The sequence below is a fragment of the Rhinatrema bivittatum genome, chromosome 5 (assembly GCF_901001135.1).
Source record: "Rhinatrema bivittatum chromosome 5, aRhiBiv1.1, whole genome shotgun sequence".
NCBI lineage: Eukaryota > Metazoa > Chordata > Amphibia > Gymnophiona > Rhinatrematidae > Rhinatrema > Rhinatrema bivittatum.
The window spans coordinates 211,544,967-211,563,722 of record NC_042619.1 but is presented as its reverse complement, the minus strand read 5'-3'; the positions used below and the strand labels follow the sequence as shown (position 1 = coordinate 211,563,722).

At 47.9% G+C, this 18,756-nt stretch overlaps 1 protein-coding gene across 1 annotated transcript in view; it reads left to right on the top strand.

Annotated features, from left to right (window-relative positions):
• CFAP47 (cilia and flagella associated protein 47) overlaps positions 1-18,756 on the top strand; it is a 1,765,744-nt gene that overhangs the window by 248,013 nt on the left and 1,498,975 nt on the right. The window contains exons 16-17 of the mRNA XM_029603108.1: positions 1,744-1,874; positions 13,298-13,420. Of these exons, the coding sequence (XP_029458968.1) occupies positions 1,744-1,874; positions 13,298-13,420 (254 nt within the window). The remainder of the gene's footprint in view (positions 1-1,743; positions 1,875-13,297; positions 13,421-18,756) is intronic.

Sequence of the window (18,756 nt, the reverse complement as noted above, 5' to 3'; positions counted from 1 at the left end):
CTTGTCACACGCTTTTTGAAGGGCTTGCTTCACCTTAAACCTCCACTTCGCCCTCCGGCCCCTTTTTGGGACCTCAACATGATTTTGGGAAGGCTCATGAAACCGCCGTTTGAGCCTCTCCAATCCTGTGATCTCCGCTATCTCACAAGGAAAGTGATTTTTCTGTTGGCAATCACATCGGCTCGCAGAGTTAGTGAGTTACAGGCCTTAGTCACCTACCCGCCTTACACTAAACTTCTGCATGATAGGGTAGTATTCCACACTCACTCTAAATTTTTGCCTAAGGTAGTATCAGAGTTTCATATCAATCAATCCATTATACTACCCACTTTCTTTCCCAGGCCCCACTCAAACCCAGTAGAACGGGCTCTGCATACCCTTGACTGTAAACGTGCTCTAGCTTTTTATCTAGACCGTACAGCTGCCCACAGGAAGAGCACTCAATTGTTTGTTTCCTTCGATCCCATCAAATTGGGCAAACCTGTGGGTAAGCAGACTCTCTCCTCCTGGTTAGCGGACTGTATTTCCTTTTGTTACCAAAAGGCAGGCATTCCGCTTCAAGACTGTCTTAAAGCATACTCTGTCAGGGCCATGGCAACATCAGTAGCGCACCTACGCTCGGTGCTGCTTGCTGACATCTGTAAGGCTGCTACATGGAGCTCTCTCCACACCTTCGCAGCCCATTATTGTTTAGACAAGGCTGGCAGACAAGATTCCATCTTCAGCCAGTCTGTACTACGCAACGTATTTGCGAACTGAAATATCAACATCCTTCCGCCAACCTGGTAGGGTTCAGGATGCCCTCTACCAAATTCCACCCCAGTTCTTGTGCCTGTTGCACGTCTTTGGGTACATTTGGTGCATTGCTCGGGCATCCTCAGCTTGGTACTCACCCATATGTGAGGACTACCATCCAGCTTGTCCTGTAGTTGCTTATCTATAACAGGTGTTCTCATAGGACAGCAGGATGTTAGTCCTCACGAAACCCTCCCGCCACCCTGCGGAGTTGGGTTTGCTTACGATTTATTATTTTATTTTTCGCATGTACTTTTACTATAAGGCGAGACTGAAGGAGGACCCCTGCTGGCTGCAGGGTTGATACTATGCTGGGTATGCCCAGCAGGTACCAGTCAAAGTTCTGGAAACTTTGACAAAAGTGTTCCGTGATTGGGCTCCATCCTGATTATGTCACCCATGTGTGAGGACTAACATCCTGCTGTCCTGTGAGAACACCTGTTACAGGTAAGCAAATCTGCTATTTGCTACAGAATCATGTCACAGTAACCTCTTCCTTCTACACAAATACTCCTGCTTCCCTTTCTCCATTAAATGCGTCCTTCTGCCTTGTCTGTCTTTGCCTTACATATCAATGCAAGGATTGGAGCCTAGTAGATCTGCTCATTGTGCAGAGCTGGATTAGAGGGCAGATGTTCTGTGCATAACATAGGAATTCTATAGCCATAAACTATCTAGTTGCCTGCTTATTCACCCTTTTCTCTCCCTTTCACATGTTGCATTTGGTGGCCAATGGTACTCATATTGTAGAATGTTTCTGTCCTTACCTTGGCCCCCATGACAGAGAGTGAGGCCTTTATAATGCCCCTAACCCCAGCTGGTTAGGACTGGTTTAATAAAATTGTACTTGTGTTTTAAAAAGATGAATATACATATTAGGTAACTTGTATTTTCTACTGAAACAACATAAAGCCATATCTGTTGTTTTCCACGTAATCTTTCTGGTAGGCACTGTGGAAGCATTCAAAGACTTGGACTGTGAAGTGGTGTGGCATCCAGGATTCAGCTCTCCCGAGGAAGGGGCATTCAGTCTGTGTGTGCAGAATGGCAATATTCTGAAGCTCAGATGCATCGCACAGGTAGTTTTACAATCTACCAACCTGGTTATTTTTTCCATCTGTTTTTTTTTTCTGTATCCTAGGAAAAATTTTCTTTATGATAACATTTATTTTAAGGAAATTCTTCCTTATTATAAACTACTAGTCTAAATATAACTGAGGATATAATGTATACCATACCCGCAAATGTGGAGTGGCATGAGATGACTTGGGGGAAAGGGTAATATTAGGTTTATTACTTATACATTTTTTGTCCTTGAGTCCTACCAGACCAGTCCAGACGCATGGGTTTTTCTCCCCTAGCAGCAGATGGAAACAGAGAATGAAAGCTTTGCTGGAACAGCCTTATAAGGAACTGAACCCCCCCCATGAGCAGGGGTAAACCAGGAAAACTAAACTGTAACTTTTGGTGAATCTTTTAAATAGCTGAGCCCTTACATCAAAGTGGTCCAAAAACTCAGACAGTATTATAAACAAAATAGACTGAATAAATATACAGAAGTAATGACCAAAATAAGAGTATTGGATTGGTTTCCGGTTTGTTTTTTGGACCTTAAATACATAGAAGAGCAGGACATTGGGTGGGACTCTGGACTGTTCCGATAAGACTCAAGGAAAGAAAATTAGCAGGTATTATCCTTATCAGACCAGGCCAGATATACCCAAGCCATCCCTAACCTGGGAGGGACCCTGAAGGTCCTGCTCTCAACACACTGTCCCCAAAAGAGACTGCACCCCCAAGTCTGTCCATCTAGACAATGCCTGGAAAAGGAATTGCATCGAAGACCAAGTAACAGCCTTATAAATTTCTTGCAGTGATGCAAACTAACACTGCCCAAGATGTCATCTGAGCTTTAGTGGAGTGAGCCCGGACACCTTCAGGAATTACCAGACCTCTGCAAATATACTCAAATGGCTTCTTTTCTCAGCATTCAGACAGCAGATGGAGATAGAGCAAAGCTAACATCATGATATATATATATACCTGCACTGACATCAGCCCGCCAGTATTCTCTGTCTCCAGCAAATGGTGGATATGCATCTCACTACTGGGGATTGCTTGTTTAAAAAAAAAAGACAGGGAGAGAAGGAGAAAAGAAGGAGATTAATCATGCACCACTTCTCCTGAGGTGATACCTTGTGGTCCCTCCCTCAGTCGAGGTCTCCTGAGGTGATATCTGATATCTCATGATCCCACCCTCAGTTGAGAACCTCGGTCTGGTAACTGGTTTTCTGGTGTGGATTTAGCTACCAGGAGAGAATCAGCTGAGAGGCTAGCAGGTGCAGGAAGCCAAGCGCAGGGGTGAAGGCATTAGCCCTCTTCCCCCGCAGCCGGAGACTGACTCTGTACTTGGCTGGGACAAGCTAAACTCAGGTAAGGGGATGCAAAAAAATAATAAAATAATACATACATAAGAGAAAGGGATAATTTTAGGGATTCTTCTCACCCTCTTCTGTTGTGGTCTCCAAGCCTCGGCAAGACATTTGTTTCTGCCTCTGTGAGGGGTTTGGGGAGTCACAACAGTTTTGGTGGGTTGAGCGGCCTTTTGGCTAGGCCCTGCTCTCAGGCTTCTCTGAGATGCCGCGTAGTAGGCTGTGGTGGCATTCGTGCATCTCTTATGCAAGTCTGCTGCGAAACAGTGACCTTCGATTTGCACAAGTTGAGCATCCATCTGGACCGTGTGGATTGGGCGTCCAAATTTTGGGCATCTGTAGTTTTTGCATTCCTTGGATCCTAGTACCTAAGCTCTTCATCATGAGAAAGTATGCGCTTATGGGATGTCCTATCTTAAATATAGGCCTCCCATACTTGGGCGCCCTAATTTTGGGTGTCCTGTTTTTTGGGCATGCTGTCCGGGCTTGCCTTGTTCAGGATGCACAGTTGGACACACAATTTGTCAGATGCTTTTTAAGTGTGCTGCTAGTAGACATCTTATCCATGGCGCCGTTATCAAAGAATCCTAAGCACCTTGCGATTTGCACTGCTTGCCATATTCAGGTATTACAGCAGAGTGACCCCTCTAATCTTGTCAGCACTGCCTGGAGGCTCAGGGAGAGTTATCTCCTGCAGATTTGACTGAGCTCGGCCCTTCCCAGCAAGATGCAGGAATGGGACCGGAGGGGGATCTGTCATAAATTTCACCTGGTTTTGAGGCTCCCCTAACTGGAATTCAGCAGGGGAGGACTTTTCAGTGGGCATCTTTCCAATGCCCCCTGGTTTTGGTATGGATCCTTTCGCCTTTTTTCTTGGGTGGAATTTTTTGAAGGGCTGCAGTCCCTTCTAATGTTTGGCAGAACCGGCCAAACCTGGAAATTCAGGATTGTATGCTGCGGAATTTCACAGGTCTGGTGCTGTGGATAAGTGTCGGAGTATGCCCTGGCCTGCTGCAAGTTCCACTGATGGGGACCTCGCTGGCTCAGATGATGAGGGTGATCCTTACTTCCTGGAGGATAGAGAAATCCTCCGGGTTTGGAGTCATATAGATGGGTTGCTGGCTTTGATCTCCCAGACACTGATGATGCTGGGAGTACCAGGTATTGGTTCCATGTCTGAGTCAAAGAAGAATCCTATTTTCGTATCTTGATTGGCCTTGAATGGGGCGCACCGGAAACTAATTTTAAAGGGGAATGAGCCTTGGTAGGGCTGTGTCCCTTGGATCCGACAGCGAGAGAGAGCCGTTGTGTTTTCTGAAAGTGGATGTGCTAGTGTGTGCATTCTCCAAGTGGACAACCTTCCTGCAGAAGAGGGAACAGCATTGGAGAATGCGCAGGATAGGAGAGTTCAGGCTATCCTTATGCAGGCCTTGAGGCAATGGCAATGAATTACAGTTAGCCTCTTGCTGCTCCCTGGTGGCTCTCACTTGTTTGCTTTTATCTCAGGAAGTTGATGAGACTAGTTTGAATACCAGGGCACTGATGGAACCGGCTGCTGTCTATTTAGCAGATGTGGACTGTACCTTGGTTCGTCCCTCTGCCAGAGGGGTGGCTTCGGTGTTAAGTGGCCATGCATCAGCTGTGGCTGAGATTTAGTTGGCGGCTACAATTTTAAAGTCTAATCTTATGAAATTGCCTTTAAAGGATCACTGTTGTTCTGGGAGTAGGTTGGAGTAAATGACCAATAGGTGGGGTGAGTCCCAAGTTCTTTGTTGCCAGAGGAATAAAAACAGGTGCCGTGCTCTTTTGGCACGAGGGGCCATGCCAGGGGTTTTAGATGCTTTCGACACTACAGAGAAGCGACTTCTCAGAGGGCTCAACCTCTGTGTAGGTCTCAGTCCTTTCGGCCCAGGTAGCCAGAGGGGCATAGGCTTTGGTGGCGATGCATTCCAACCTCTTCAGTGAAGGTGTGCTGACCCACCTCCTAGAACTGGAGATAGGGGGTTCACCTCTCTCCTCTTATCAGAGGTGGGTCAAGATCACATCAGACTAGTGGGTTCTAGAGGTGATAAGGGACAGCCATGCTCTGGAGCTCTGTGTCCTTGCAACAAATTCATGGCATTGCCCTGCGACTCTCCAGAAATGAAGCTGGCAGTGGAGGTTACATTATTGAGGCCCCTGAGCTAGTGGGCTATGTTTCCAGTTCTTAAGTCACAAGAAAGTACTGGCCATTATTCCATTTATTTCATTGTACCCAAGAAGGAGGTTTCCTTTCACCCCATTCTAGTCCTAAAGGGAGTCAGTAGTCATTGCAAGTGGCTCGTTTACGCTTGGAAACCTTCGCTCGGTGATAATGGCTGTAAAGTTGGGGGAGTTTCTTACATCTCTGGATTTGTCAGAGGTGAATCTACATATTGCCATTTTGCTGGCACAGCGGTTTGATGTTTTGGGGCGACATTATCAGTTTTCAAGCACTACCTTTCAGTTTGGCCACCGTGCCCAGGACCTTCTCCAAGGTCCTGGTGGTGGTAGTGACAGTGTCAAGACAGAATGGTATTCTGTTCCACCCGTACCTAGACATTTGGATAATTTGGGCTAAGGGCATGGAGAGAGTCTTCAGGCCTCATGCAAGGTAGTTTCCTTGCTGCAATTTCTAGGTTAGGTGATGAACTTGGCCAAAAGCAAGTAACAGCCGTTTCAGATGCTGGAGTATCTTGGAGTTCGTTTCAACATGAAGTAAGGCAGGGTGCTCCTGCCGGAGGGCCGCATTCAGAAATGGATTGCGCAGGTTCGGCTATTGATAGAAGCAATTCGCCCAGCGGTATGGTCTTACTTACAGGTTCAATGAGCAAGGGCACATATGCGTTCTCTTCTGCGCACACTGCTTACACAAGGAGTCCACAGTCTCAGGACTTCTCGATATGGTTTCAGTTACTGGTGAAGATTAGCATCCAAATACAGTGGTGGTTGAAACTGGATCATCTAAGGAAGGTCATTTCCCTCCGAACACCAGACTGATTGGTACTCACAATTAATGAGCCTCCAGGGCTGGGAAGCTCACTGTCAGGAGTTGATGGCACAGGGGCACTGGACTGCAGAGAAGTCTTTCAGGAGCATCAGTCATCTGGAAACATGTGCCATTCAGATGGCATGCTTGCAGTTCATTGACTGCTGGCAGGGTCAAGTGTTCTGAGTAATGTCAGACACTGCGATGACAGTGGCTTACATCAATTGCCAGGAAGGCACCAAGAGCCAGCAAGTGTTGCAGGAAATAGTCCAGCTCTTGGAATGGGTGGAAATACATCTTCAGGAAATCTCCACCTCCCACATTGCGAGAAAAGACAATGTAAGAGCCGATTTTTTTCAACAGACAGATTTTTGATCCAGGAGAATGAGAATTGTCAGATGAAGCATTTCAGCTCATTGTGGGCCACTGGGGCCTACAGCTTATAAACTTGCTGGCAACATCTCTCAATGCAAAGGTTCCTCCCCTTTTTCAGTCGCAGTCATTGAACTACGACGCTCTCGAGCAGAAGTGGTTGGAAGACAAGCTTCTGTATACTTTTTCCCCTGCCTAGGTTGGGCAGAGTGATTTGGAAGGACTGGTGCTTCTGGTCATTCCAGATTGGCCTGGGAGGCTGAGGTATGCAGATGTGTGGAGGCTCCTGGTGGACTCTCCTTTCCGGTTACTAGTCCACAGGGACCTGCTACAACAGGGACCTATTCTTTGTGTAGGTCTGTCTCAATTTTGTCTTTTGGTATGGTCTTTGAAAGGGCTTGGTTGCTGAAGTGTGGAATTTCCTCTGCTCTGATTTCCTTCTTGTTTCATCACAAAAGTTCTCCCCCCTCTTTAGATTATGTTTGGTTTTGGAGAGTGTTTGGGGCTTGGTGTGAGGAACGAGGCATACTTCCTCATTCGGTTAAGATCTCGCTCATTTTGGAATTCTCACAGGATGGGTCACTTAAGAGCTTGGCCCTTAAATTTCTGAAGGTTCAGGTGACAGCTCTTGCCTGTTTTCAAGGGTCAGGTGATGGTGGACCCTTATCGAGCCATCCGGATGTGACTCAGTTTTGTAGGGAGTAAGACTTCTTCTCCTTCTTTGCGGTTGCTGGCTCCCTCATCAAGTCTTAATGTGGTTCTAGAATTTTGGCAAATTTCCTCTTTTCAGCCACTGTGTAGCCTCTCCTTGAGGTTAAATTCTTGGTGTTTCTAGTGGTGAATTGTTCCATGTGTCGGGTCCAGGTTGTGGGCTTTTTCTTGCCTGGAACCGTTCCAGTGGGTGACTCTGGGGGTGGTCCAGCTTCCGATTGTTCCATCTTTTTTTTGCCAAAAGTGGCCTCAAATTTTCATTTGAACCAATCTATTTCCCTGCCAATGCTGGAAAGGGAGAGAGATGTGGATGAATATTGTTTGTTGCAGACCTTGGAAGTCAAGAAGCATCTGATGCAGTATTGTAGGTTATTAAACCTCTCAGGAAGACTAACCCAACAGGCTAATATAGTCCTCAACACCGACTCACCCTGTTTACCTCCACCGTGGAGAACAATCAGGCGGTCAAAGAGGTTATCACGGCTGTGTAAGGTGATGCTGAGTAGCTGTTGCCTAGACAGGTTAGAGCTCATTCCACTAGAACTCAGACAGTGTCATGGGCAGAGCTTCAATTGTTGACTCCAATCAAGTTTTGCCAAGTTGCGAAGTGCTCTTCCTTACACACTTTTTTCCAAGTATTACTGCCTGGATGTGCAGGCCCAGGAGGACGCAGCCTCTGTGAATATGATGTTGGTTGGACCACGGGCAGCCTCCTGCCCTGTTCGGGAGTAGCTTTGGAACATCCCGCTGTTCGTGGATTAACCTGTCTGAATGCTGAGAAATGAGAAATTACTACTTACTTGATAATATCCTTTTCTCTAGTGAAGACAGGTTAATCCACCTTCCCACCCCTGGCTGCCAATTTGCGGTTCTGTGGTCCTCCTGAGTGTCTGCATATCTGGGGGTAACTGGTAAGTATTGGTTTTAGTCCCTAGATTAGTGATGTTACCTTCTTTGTCTGAACACAATGTTTTCTGTTGACTGAGTAGTTGATTCATTGTCTATTAAAAGTTAGAATCAAGTGTTGTTAGTTTGTCCACAGTTGGCTTTTGCAGAGAATACTGGAGACTGATGTCAGTGCAGAGGTATATATACCATGACGTCAGCTTTGCTCTATCTCTATCTGCTGGTAGAGGTTCATAACCCACTAGTTGTGATTTAACCTGTCTTTACTAGAGAAAAGGAAATTATCAGGTAAGTAGTACTTTCTAATTATTCCATCTAGCAATAGATCAAAAGGCTTCTAAAGCTACTTTCTTGTGCCAGTTAAACAGCATAAATAAATGATCTGAAAAGAAAAAATTGTTTGTCACCTTCAAATAACGTAAACTTGTTGTATGGACATCGAGAATGTGGAGCTCTGCAGACCCACTCCCAGATCCTGATCTTCTAAAGACTGGAAATTACACTGACTGCTCCAAATGAAAAGTAGAGACCACCTTTTGTAAGAAAGAAGGTACTGTGCAAATTGAGACCCCTTCCATAGTAATTTTGAAAAGGGAATGCTGCAGGATAAGGCCTGCATTTCTGAAACATGCCTATCTGAACAAATCGCTATTAGAAACATTGAAGTCCATGTTCAAAAGCATTTAGCCAGATAACTCAGAAGTTATCTAACTAAATGAATATTTGGGTACTTATTGGGCTAAATTCTAGTTGCATAATAAGTTAGCTGATTAGAATTTAGCCAGATAAGTTAGGGCATTCCGGGGGCGTTACTGGGAGGAGTTGAATTAGCTGGATAAGTTATCTGGCTAACTTCAATATTCAGATTTAGCCAGATAACTTCTCCAGCTAACTCTGGTCATGCCATAGAGCTGCCCTAAAGTTAACTGGATAAAATTATCTAGCTAACTTTAAGATAGCTGACTATATTCAGTAGTGTGGCTACACTATTGAATATACCTCCAGAGTTCGCCGGATAAATTTATCCAGTTCTCTTTGCTATCAGGATTGTGACTGAATATGGACCTCCCTGTCAGTAATGTGAGATCCTTCTGTGATGCCTGCTTAAGAAGTTCTAATGGAACCACTCCCAAGGCTTTCAAAACCAGACTGAGATTCCAACTGGGAACCAACTTCCTAAGCAGAGGCCACAACTGTATAAAACCTCTCAGGAACCGAATCACTTCTGGATGAGCCACCAAGAAACTCCTCCGAATCTTACCCCTGCAGCAAGACAACACCGACATATGCACTTTGAGAGATTTCAACACCTGCAATGGGAATATCCCCACTTCCTTACATCAAATCTAAAATACTTTACAAAACCTGACTTAAGCCAAGGACGTTGAACGTTTCTGAGTCTGAAACAACATGGAAACCACTTTCTCAGTGTAATCCTTACTCTTTAACTTTCTCCTCTCAAAAGCCAGACCATGAGCCCCAAAGCCAGACTGTGAGACAAAATAAAACCTGCTGCTCCTACAACTCCTGTACATGATCGAACTTAAAGGGCACCTGAAGCCTGAATGATACCACGTTCTCAACTATGATCTCCTGGGCTACTCTGGATCCACAAGGACTATCAGCTCTCAATGGAGTGGAGGAGTAGCCTAGTGGTTAGAGCAATGGGCTACAAACCAGAAGACGAGAGATCAAATCCCACTGCTTCTCCTTGTGATCTTAGGCAAGTCACTTTACCCTCCATTGCCTTAGGTGCAAACTTAGAGTGTAAGCCCTCTGAGGCTAGGGAAATACCTACAGTACCTGAATGTAATCTACTTTGAAGCACTGAAAGAAGTGTGAAAAACAGAATATAAAAAAAAATATAAATGCCTTTGAACTACATACCCTATCAATGGCCAGGGAGGACATGCATAAAGCAGATTCCCCTGGGGCTGTACCTGAGCTAGAGTGTCTAGTCCTGCTGGTCTTGAATCTGTTTGGCTGAAAAAATGTGGGCTCTTAGTATTCTGTTTCAATGGCATGAAGTCCATCTGAGGTACTCTCCACGTAGAATGAATTAAGGCAAATGCTACTTCTGACATTTTGCATTCTCTGGGATCCCAGGTGTGTTTGCTCAAAATATCCACCTGAACATTCTCCACTCTAGCAATGAGCGCTGCTGAAATCACAAAGAGATGACTCTTCACACACCGGAAAAATAGCCGCACTTCCACTTACATTGCCACATTTCTGGTCCCCCCCGTGTTGGTTTATGTAAGCTACTGCTGCAACTTTGTCAAAAAACACTCTCACCGCCTTTCCCTGCACTAACGGTAGAAATTTCAATAAGCCTCTTCTGATAGACCTCATCTTTCTGCAATTGATGGACCACAAATATTCCACCACGTTCCAGCGTCCCTGCGCCGTTGTCAGAGGAAAAAGTATATTCACTGGTTTTGAACAGGCGTCTGCTCCATTTGGGACCAGAGTTTTGTTTATGCTGCAGTCTGGCTCAAAGCGAGAGCTAACTCTTCTTTAGAGATAGCCTTTTATATGGCCCCACCCTTATGGCACAGTCAAAGGGCCGGTGTTCCGGGAGAAGTTCATCTTTCTCCTTAGAGAAGACATCTTCATGGTCTTGGTACTGTGGCGGGAGTGCCATGGGTGTGGTCAAGAGAGGCACACTGGGACGAGGAATATTCGTCAGGCAGGAGTCAAAACAAGATGGGCCCCAAGATGCGATCTGAAGAGTATCCCATTGTATAACTGGGGAATGTTTCTGTAGCCAGGGTAAGCCCAAGATGATGGGATGCATGGATTTCTCCAGTATAAGGAAAGAGATCTCTTCCATGTGCAGGAGGCCAGTGTGAAGAACCAAAGGCTTGGTTCAGGTAGTAATGCTCCCCGGAAGGAGAGTACCGTGAATAGAAGATACCCGGATAGGAGGAATTCAGGGTTGGACCCCAATCTGCAACTGCTGAGGTGATAATGAGCTGGCGTTTGTGGTCCTTAGATATGTTCAGCACTCCCAGAAATTGGTCAGCTGGGAGTGAGAGGAACTCCCACTGAGCAGAGATGGATGGGTAGGACAAGCGAACAGGCAGTCCAGGTCCAAAGCAAAGCACCACGTTAGGTGAAAATGGGACTGAAGCAGCCATTTTATTTTCCATTTGTACTATTACGATTTTATTTTGCTTTGTGTTAAATTGTATAGCATAAACTTGTATCTATTTATTGTTTTTCTTTTTGTTTTAATTTTCTGTGTTTTTATTAATTTGCATTATTTTATTTATTATATTGCTTATTGTATTTTACTATTTGTTAGCTATGTAAAACTTTTATTGTAAATTGCTTTGACTTACTCATGTAAGATTTGTGATCAATCAAAACTAAACTAAACTAAATTAAATTAATCGGCAATTGTCAACCTTCCTGGCCAATAACTCCATATATCTCTAAGCTTTGGAGTACTGGGGAGCCCTTTCTGGGAACTTCTGGGTTTATCTTCAGGAAGCTTAAGGGATTTAGAGTCACCGTAATGTTTCACCAACTTTTTCAAATCCTGCCTGAAAAGGAGCTTCCCTTTGAAAGGCAACTTCCCCAGACGAGACTTAGACCACACATCTGCCAACCAAATATACAGCCACAACAGGCACGTGGAAAGATCTTCGATTTAACATAGTTAAGCATATAGCTGGACACTACACCATATTTACCCAAAACATCTATTTGTTCCAGTCCAGATTTGACAGGATCAGCCAAAATAATGAACACATCATCTGCAAACAAGGAAAGTTTGTGCTCTTTGCCCTGGATCCTTCTGCCTTTAATAACAGGGGAGTGGCATATTGCAACCACTAATAGTTCTATAACCAGGTTGAACAGTAACGGGAAGAGCAGACAACTTTTTTTTGTACCTTGAAGAACATTAATAGTTTTTGCATTTTCAAAATTATGCATTTTGGTTTTCAGGGAAAAAGGATTTGCAGAAAAAGCAGGTACAGATGTCTGTGGGTATCGTTTCCCTTGGCAGTTTTCAGAGAAGCATGCAGATCCTGTTCCTTTCAGAAGTACCCATGGACTGTGCAGCAATCTGCATTGTTCTGAAAGTTTCCCCTTGTACCTACTTTTTCTCCCCAATCTAAACAAGCCCCTAGGAACTCCCCCTCTAATATGGTTAAAATTCCATACGTTGTGGAAGAACGCGCAACGTTTTAGCTGAATCGAGGGCAAGCAACTTTCAGACATCTGATTAATGGAGTAAAACGCTTTGAAAATTGTACTGTAAGAGAGAAATTTTCAGTAGCCCACATAGCTGCAACGTTAAGTATCTAAGGACCCATTGGACAATTTTCAAGGAAAACTACCTGTATAGTTTTTCTTTGAGAATTCACTCATATAAGCACATGGGCACAAAAGACCCCCATAGACTATGCTTCTTCTTTTTCTGCGGGTGGAAGAAAGGGGTAATAAAGACATTCACAGATTTGGCAATGCCATTCTGCGTATATACTTTACTCCCCGGAGCTAAACACACCCAAAAGAAAGCCCTTTTCTTATCTGGTTGAGAATTCCTGAGATTTGAACCCTGAATGTTCTTTGTAGCTGCTCTCTGGAGGGTTGTTCTCAGACCAGCTCATTACCTGAGTCAGTGGCTTGGACTATTGCCTTCTAAGTACCTAGGGCCCTTAAATTGAGGTTCATGTGGGCTCACTTCAAGAGTAAACTATAATGGTGGAAATATATTAATTTTTGTGTGGCTCTTTTTTGTTTCATTTTAATACTTATTTTTATATTTTGTCTTTTATTGTTAAAGGGGAAATTTAATTCTTTCTTGTAGCTTTGACCTACAGCACCTGATAATAACGGTTAGTGCTAAATCTTTTGCTTTGTTTCTGGCTGTGATTTGAACCAGTGAGTTATTTACTAAGCAAAAGTTGATTGGCCCATACATGCAGACACTTCTGATCATCTACCCTCACACCCATGCTACTATCAGACCAAGAAAAACCAAGCAGCTGTATCATATTTTTACTGATATATTTCTGCTGATTGATATTACTTTCCTCCTTTTTTTTGTAATCATTCTTAGCTTGGCGTCACCAATATCCAGTTCATAGAAGAAAGGATCCTCTTTAATCAAACTCCTTTTGGTTTAACCACCTGGAAGACAGCCATTCTTCAAAACAAAGGGCCGAATCATGCTTATTTTCAGGTGACCATAAGATTTTAAAAATTATCTGTTTATTAGTAATTTATAAATAAGACATTGAGTATATTGCAGATTCATATTGGAGCCTATGCACTAATATTCCCTCTAAGCTGCGCAAGTGTGCAGCCACTCATAACTTTAATCCTTCCTGCACACAGCTTCTGTATTGCCACACTGGTTGGAACATATAGTAATGACGGCAGAAAATGACCAAATGGTCCATCCAGTCTGCTCAGCAAGCTTCTTATAATAGCATTTGCCATGCCATGCAGGCTACCCCCATGTATCTTTTAAAGGTAGCAGCTGCCTCTCTGTGCAGTACTCCCCAAGCCTTATGATAACTCATTTTTATTGGGTGATGAATCTGCTTGAAAATTTAGACAGTGCTGATATGTTTTGCTTATGGACTTGGCCTTAGAAGCAGTGCTGTGCTTTTTCACTTATGTCTGCATATCAATACCTCAGACCATAAAAGTCAGAGCCCATTTTGGTTGTCATCTGAATCCAATTCCTTTTTCACCCTAACCCCACCCATTACCATCAAACTGGACAGTGATGTTGTAGTTGAGTCAAAAGCATCAAGGCTTATTGGTTAAGGGTTGTTCCCTGTACGTACCAGGATCAGTCCAGGACACCTGGGTTGTGACTCCACACCAGTAGATGGAGACAGAGCAAAACTTGTCGGGTTGAGCCATATATGATCCTGTGCCAGTCACAGCCCCTCAGTCTTACTCTGTCTCCAGTAGATGGTGCAGGTGCAGTCACAGCCCCTGCCTGCCCTGATTCTGGTAGTCAGGCAGGGTTGGTTGTTTTTGGTTTTAGCTAAGCCTAGTGCAGGTTTTTCTTTCAAATTTTATTTTTTAATGGTGAGTGAAGTCCCATCCGCCCTGCCTCCCAGGGGGGTTGTGAGGTTCTGAGGGGACCATCCCCCCCTGGTCGAGGCCGCTGCTAGGGTCGAGGACCCGGCTTTTCTAGTAGCAGCGCCAGGGGTGACACCGGGGAGCCCGGTTCACTCACCCCTACTGCACCAGGGTTCCAGGACCGTGGACAGCAGCAAGCGTTAGTATAAAAAAAAAAAAAAAAAAAGTTTGTTTTCTGTTGTTTGCCGGCTCTCTGTTACCTCGCGCCGCCGCTCTGGTTTCGTCGGGGGGGGGGGGGGCGCCGCTAGCAGGGGGGAGGTCGCTGATCTGGTTTTTCTTTTAATTTTGGTCGCGTCTCTTCTGATTTCGCTGCTCTCGCCGGCATGCCGCGTGGTTCGGCTTGTCGGGCCTGTGGCTCGGCGCGCGCGCCTTTCGCAGGAAGGCCTCTGCGTGTCCTGCGTCCCGGGAGGAGAGGGATCGTCGGGGGCACCTCGGGGGACCTGGTCCAGAGCCGCGCGATCGCCGCCACGCAGTGGTTCCTCAGCTGAGAAGCCTCACGATCCTTTCCTGCTCAGCGCGGGAGTGGCGGCCATTTTGGCCACCGGCCGCGAAATCGCGCGGGAATCAGCGGGGGACTCGGCCTTGCCTCCCGCGCTTTCCCCGCAGCGGGGCCCTGCGGTGGGGGGGGGGGTCACTCCGGAGGGGCTTGGGTCCCCTGAGGGTTCCGGGGACGATTCCTCAGATTCTGGTTCCTTTTCGGCGGACTTTGCGCTTTTGTTGCGCAAACTGCTTAAATGCAAGCGCAACAAGCGCAGCCGAAGAGGAGTCCCTGGGGGGGGGGGGGGGTCTTGCAAGCCCGCCCCGAGGAAAAGGAAAGCTAAGGAGGTTGCGGGACCCTCCCAGCAGCTTCCACGAGGGAAGCGGCCTCCACGTGGCGTCCCACAGGAGTCCGATACAGAGTTGTCCTCCGTAGCTGACACGGATTCCGCCAAGGAGCCCCTGATGGGGGTCGAGGAGGCGGCAGCGGACGGTTCCACCCAGCCCGGAGCGGGCAAAGGGGCACAGTCCGTGGATGGAGATGATCCCAAGGTGGTCCGCCTATTTCGCAGGGAGGAACTGTCCCCATTAATTCCGGCCATTCTTCAGGAGCTGGGAATTGAGGCCCCGCCGGTGGTGGTCCGACAAGAGGCCAACATGGATCCAGTCCTCTTAGATCTCACGGGACCGGCAGTGGCTTTTCCGTTTCACTTTTCGTCGACGGATATTTTGTTCCGAGAATGGGATACTCCGGAGTTGGGATTGAAGGTCAGCAAGGCCATGGACAAGCTTTACCCGCTACCTGAGGACGCGCTGGAGCTTCTCAGACTCCCGAAAGTGGATTCAGCAGTCTCCGCGGTGACAAAGAGGTCTACCATCCCGGTTACGGGAGCGACGGCTCCCAGGGACATACAGGACAGGAAGCTGGAAGTGCAGCTTAAGAAGATTTTTGAGGTGTCCGCCCTGGGGGTGCGGGCCGCCATATGCACTAACTTTGCTATGCGGGCTAGCCTGCGCTGGGCCCAGGTCCTTCAGGCGAATGCGGGTCTGTCAGCGGAAGAGGCATCTGAGGCTGATAGGTTGGAGGCGGCAATAGCGTATGGGGCGGATGCTCTCCACGATCTGTTGCGTACGTCGGCTAGATACATGGTGGCGGCTGTCTCGGCGCGTCGTCTTCTGTGGCTGTGCAACTGGGCGGCAGATGGTTCGTCCAAGGCTCACCTCGGGGCGCTGCCGTTCAAAGGGAAATTGTTGTTTGGCAAGGAGTTGGATGATTTAATGATTTCTCTGGGGGAGAACAGGGCTTTTAAACTGCCTGAGGACAGGTCCAGGGCGCGGTCCTCGTTTACTGCTAGGTCCCGTTTTTGCGGTCCCAGGAAGTCGCATCCTCCACGTTCTACCGGTCCCTCGTATAGGTCTTCTTCCTCCCGAGCCCCTCAGTGGCAGCAGTCCTTTCGGGGGAAACGTTTCGGTAGACAAGGAGGAGCCCCGGCGGGCCCGGGGTCTAAGGCTTTGCAATGAAATGCGGTCGGCCCATCCCTCGCCGCAGCCTCAGCACGTCGTTCCAAATGTCAGGGCGCGGTTAACGTTATTTTTTGAGGAATGGGCCAGCGTGACGTCGGACCAGTGGGTCCTCAATGTGATAAGACACGGCTACGCATTAGATTTTGCTCGCATCCCAGCGGACAAGTTCCTTGTCTCGCCCTGCAAGGCCCCCGAGAAGAAGGCGGCGGTGCTAGAAACCATCTGATGCTTGGAAAGCTTGGGAGCCATTTCCCCCGTCCCTGTCACTCAGCACGGCAAGGGACGTTACTCCATTTACTTCATCGTTCCAAAGAAAGACGGCACGTCACGACCAATCCTGGATCTCAAAGGGGTAAACAGATGCCTTCGCGTTCCTCACTTCAAAATGGAGACGATTCGTTCCGTGATCGTCTCGGTGCGTCCAGGCGAATTCCTGGCCTCCCTAGATCTCACGGAAGCGTATCTTCACGTGGGCATTCAGCCGTCGTTCCAGCGATTCCTAAGGTTCTGCATCCTGGGGCGGCATTACCAGTTTCGGGCGCTCCCGTTTGGTCTCGCGACGGCTCCCCGTACATTCACGAAAGTAATGGTAGTGGTGGCGGCACAGCTACGCCGGGAAGGCCTCCTAGTTCATCCTTACCTGGACGATTGGTTGATTTGGGCGAAGTCCGAGGATCAGTGTCGGCTGGCAGTGGACAGGGTCCTACAGCTTTTGCAGTCCCTAGGCTGGGTAGTCAACTTCAACAAGAGTCAACTGACACCCACACAGACCTTGGAGTATCTGGGAGCCGTGTTCGACACGAAACAGGGCAAGGTGTTCCTATCTCACGAACGGATATGCAAACTGCAAGCTCAAGTGAGGCAGTTATTGTCTCTCCGCCGCCCGCGGGTATGCGATTATCTGATGGTTCTGGGTTCTATGGCTTCAACGCTCGCGTTGGTTCCCTGGGCGTTCGCTCATCTGCAGCCATTGCAGTCATCCTTACTATCCCACTGGAAGCCGGTTTCGGAGGAGTTCCACCTACCGCTTCCGCTTGCGGACCAGGCGAGATCCAGCCTGCTCTGGTGGCTAGATTCCAGTCATCTGACCTGTGGAGTGTCCCTTCTGGTGCCCAATTGGACGGTGGTGACCACGGATGCCAGTCTCTCCGGTTGGGGAACGGTTTGCCTAGGAAAGTCGGTTCAAGGCCTATGGTCAGCGTCGCAAGCCCAGTGGTCTATCAACCGCCTAGAGACCAGAGCGGTCCGTCTGGCACTGCAAGCCTTCCTACCGCTGGTGCGAGGAACGGCGATCCGAGTGTTGTCGGACAACGCAACCACCGTGGCCTACATCAATCGCCAAGGCGGGACGAGAAGTCCACTGTGGCGGAGGAGGCGCAGCTCTTGATGGCCTGGTCGGAACAACATCTCAGCAATGTTGCAGCATCTCACATTGCCGGAATCGACAACGTCCAGGCGGATTTTCTCAGCTGTCATCGCCTGGATCCCGGGGAGTGGGAGCTGGCGGACGAAGCGTTCCTCCTCATTTGCAAGAAGTGGGGAATGCCCCACATGGATCTGATGGCCACGTGGCACAACGCGAAGGCCCCACGATTTTACAGTCGGCGTCGAGAAAGGGGAGTAGAAGGCGTCGACGCGTTGGTGCTTCCTTGGCCGACGGATGTGCTGCTGTCCGTGTTTCCCCCGTGGCCGATGATCGGCAAGATTCTGCGGTGCATAGAATTGCACCCGTCCAACGTGATCATGGTGGCACCGGAGTGGCCGCGCCGTCTGTGGTTCGCAGACCTCATCCAGTTGTCGGTGGCGGCTCCCCTTCGTCTCCAGGGGTTCGCGGGGCTCCTCCATCAGGGCCCCGTCTGTTTGGAGGATGCGGATCACTTCTGTCTCGCGGCATGGCTTTTGAGAGGAATCGGTTGAAGAGAAAAGGTTACTCAGATGCGGTGATAGCCACGCTGCTGAGGTCCAGGAAGCAGTCTACGTCCCTGGCTTATGTCCGTATCTGGGTGGTCTTTGAGGAATGGTGCGTGAAGCGTGGGGTGGATCCCACTTCCGCTTCTGTATCCGATATTCTGGCGTTTCTCCAGGCCGGTCTGGCCAAAGGCTTGGCGTGCAGTTCTCTACGGGTCCAGGGGGCGGCGCTTGGTTGTTTGCGAGGTAAGGTCCAGGGAACCTCCCTGGCTCTTCACCCGGATATCTCCCGTTTTCTTCAGGGGGGCCAAACATCTCCGTCCTCCATTGCGTCCCCCCTGTCCGTCTTGGAACCTCAACTGGGTTCTCTCCGCCTTAGGCTCGGCTCCGTTTGAGCCCTTGAAGCGCGCAACTACTAAGGACCTCACGTTGAAGACGGTATTCCTGGTGGCAATTGCCTCGGCACGGCGTGTTTCGGAATTGCAGGCCTTGTCCTGTAGGGAACCGTTC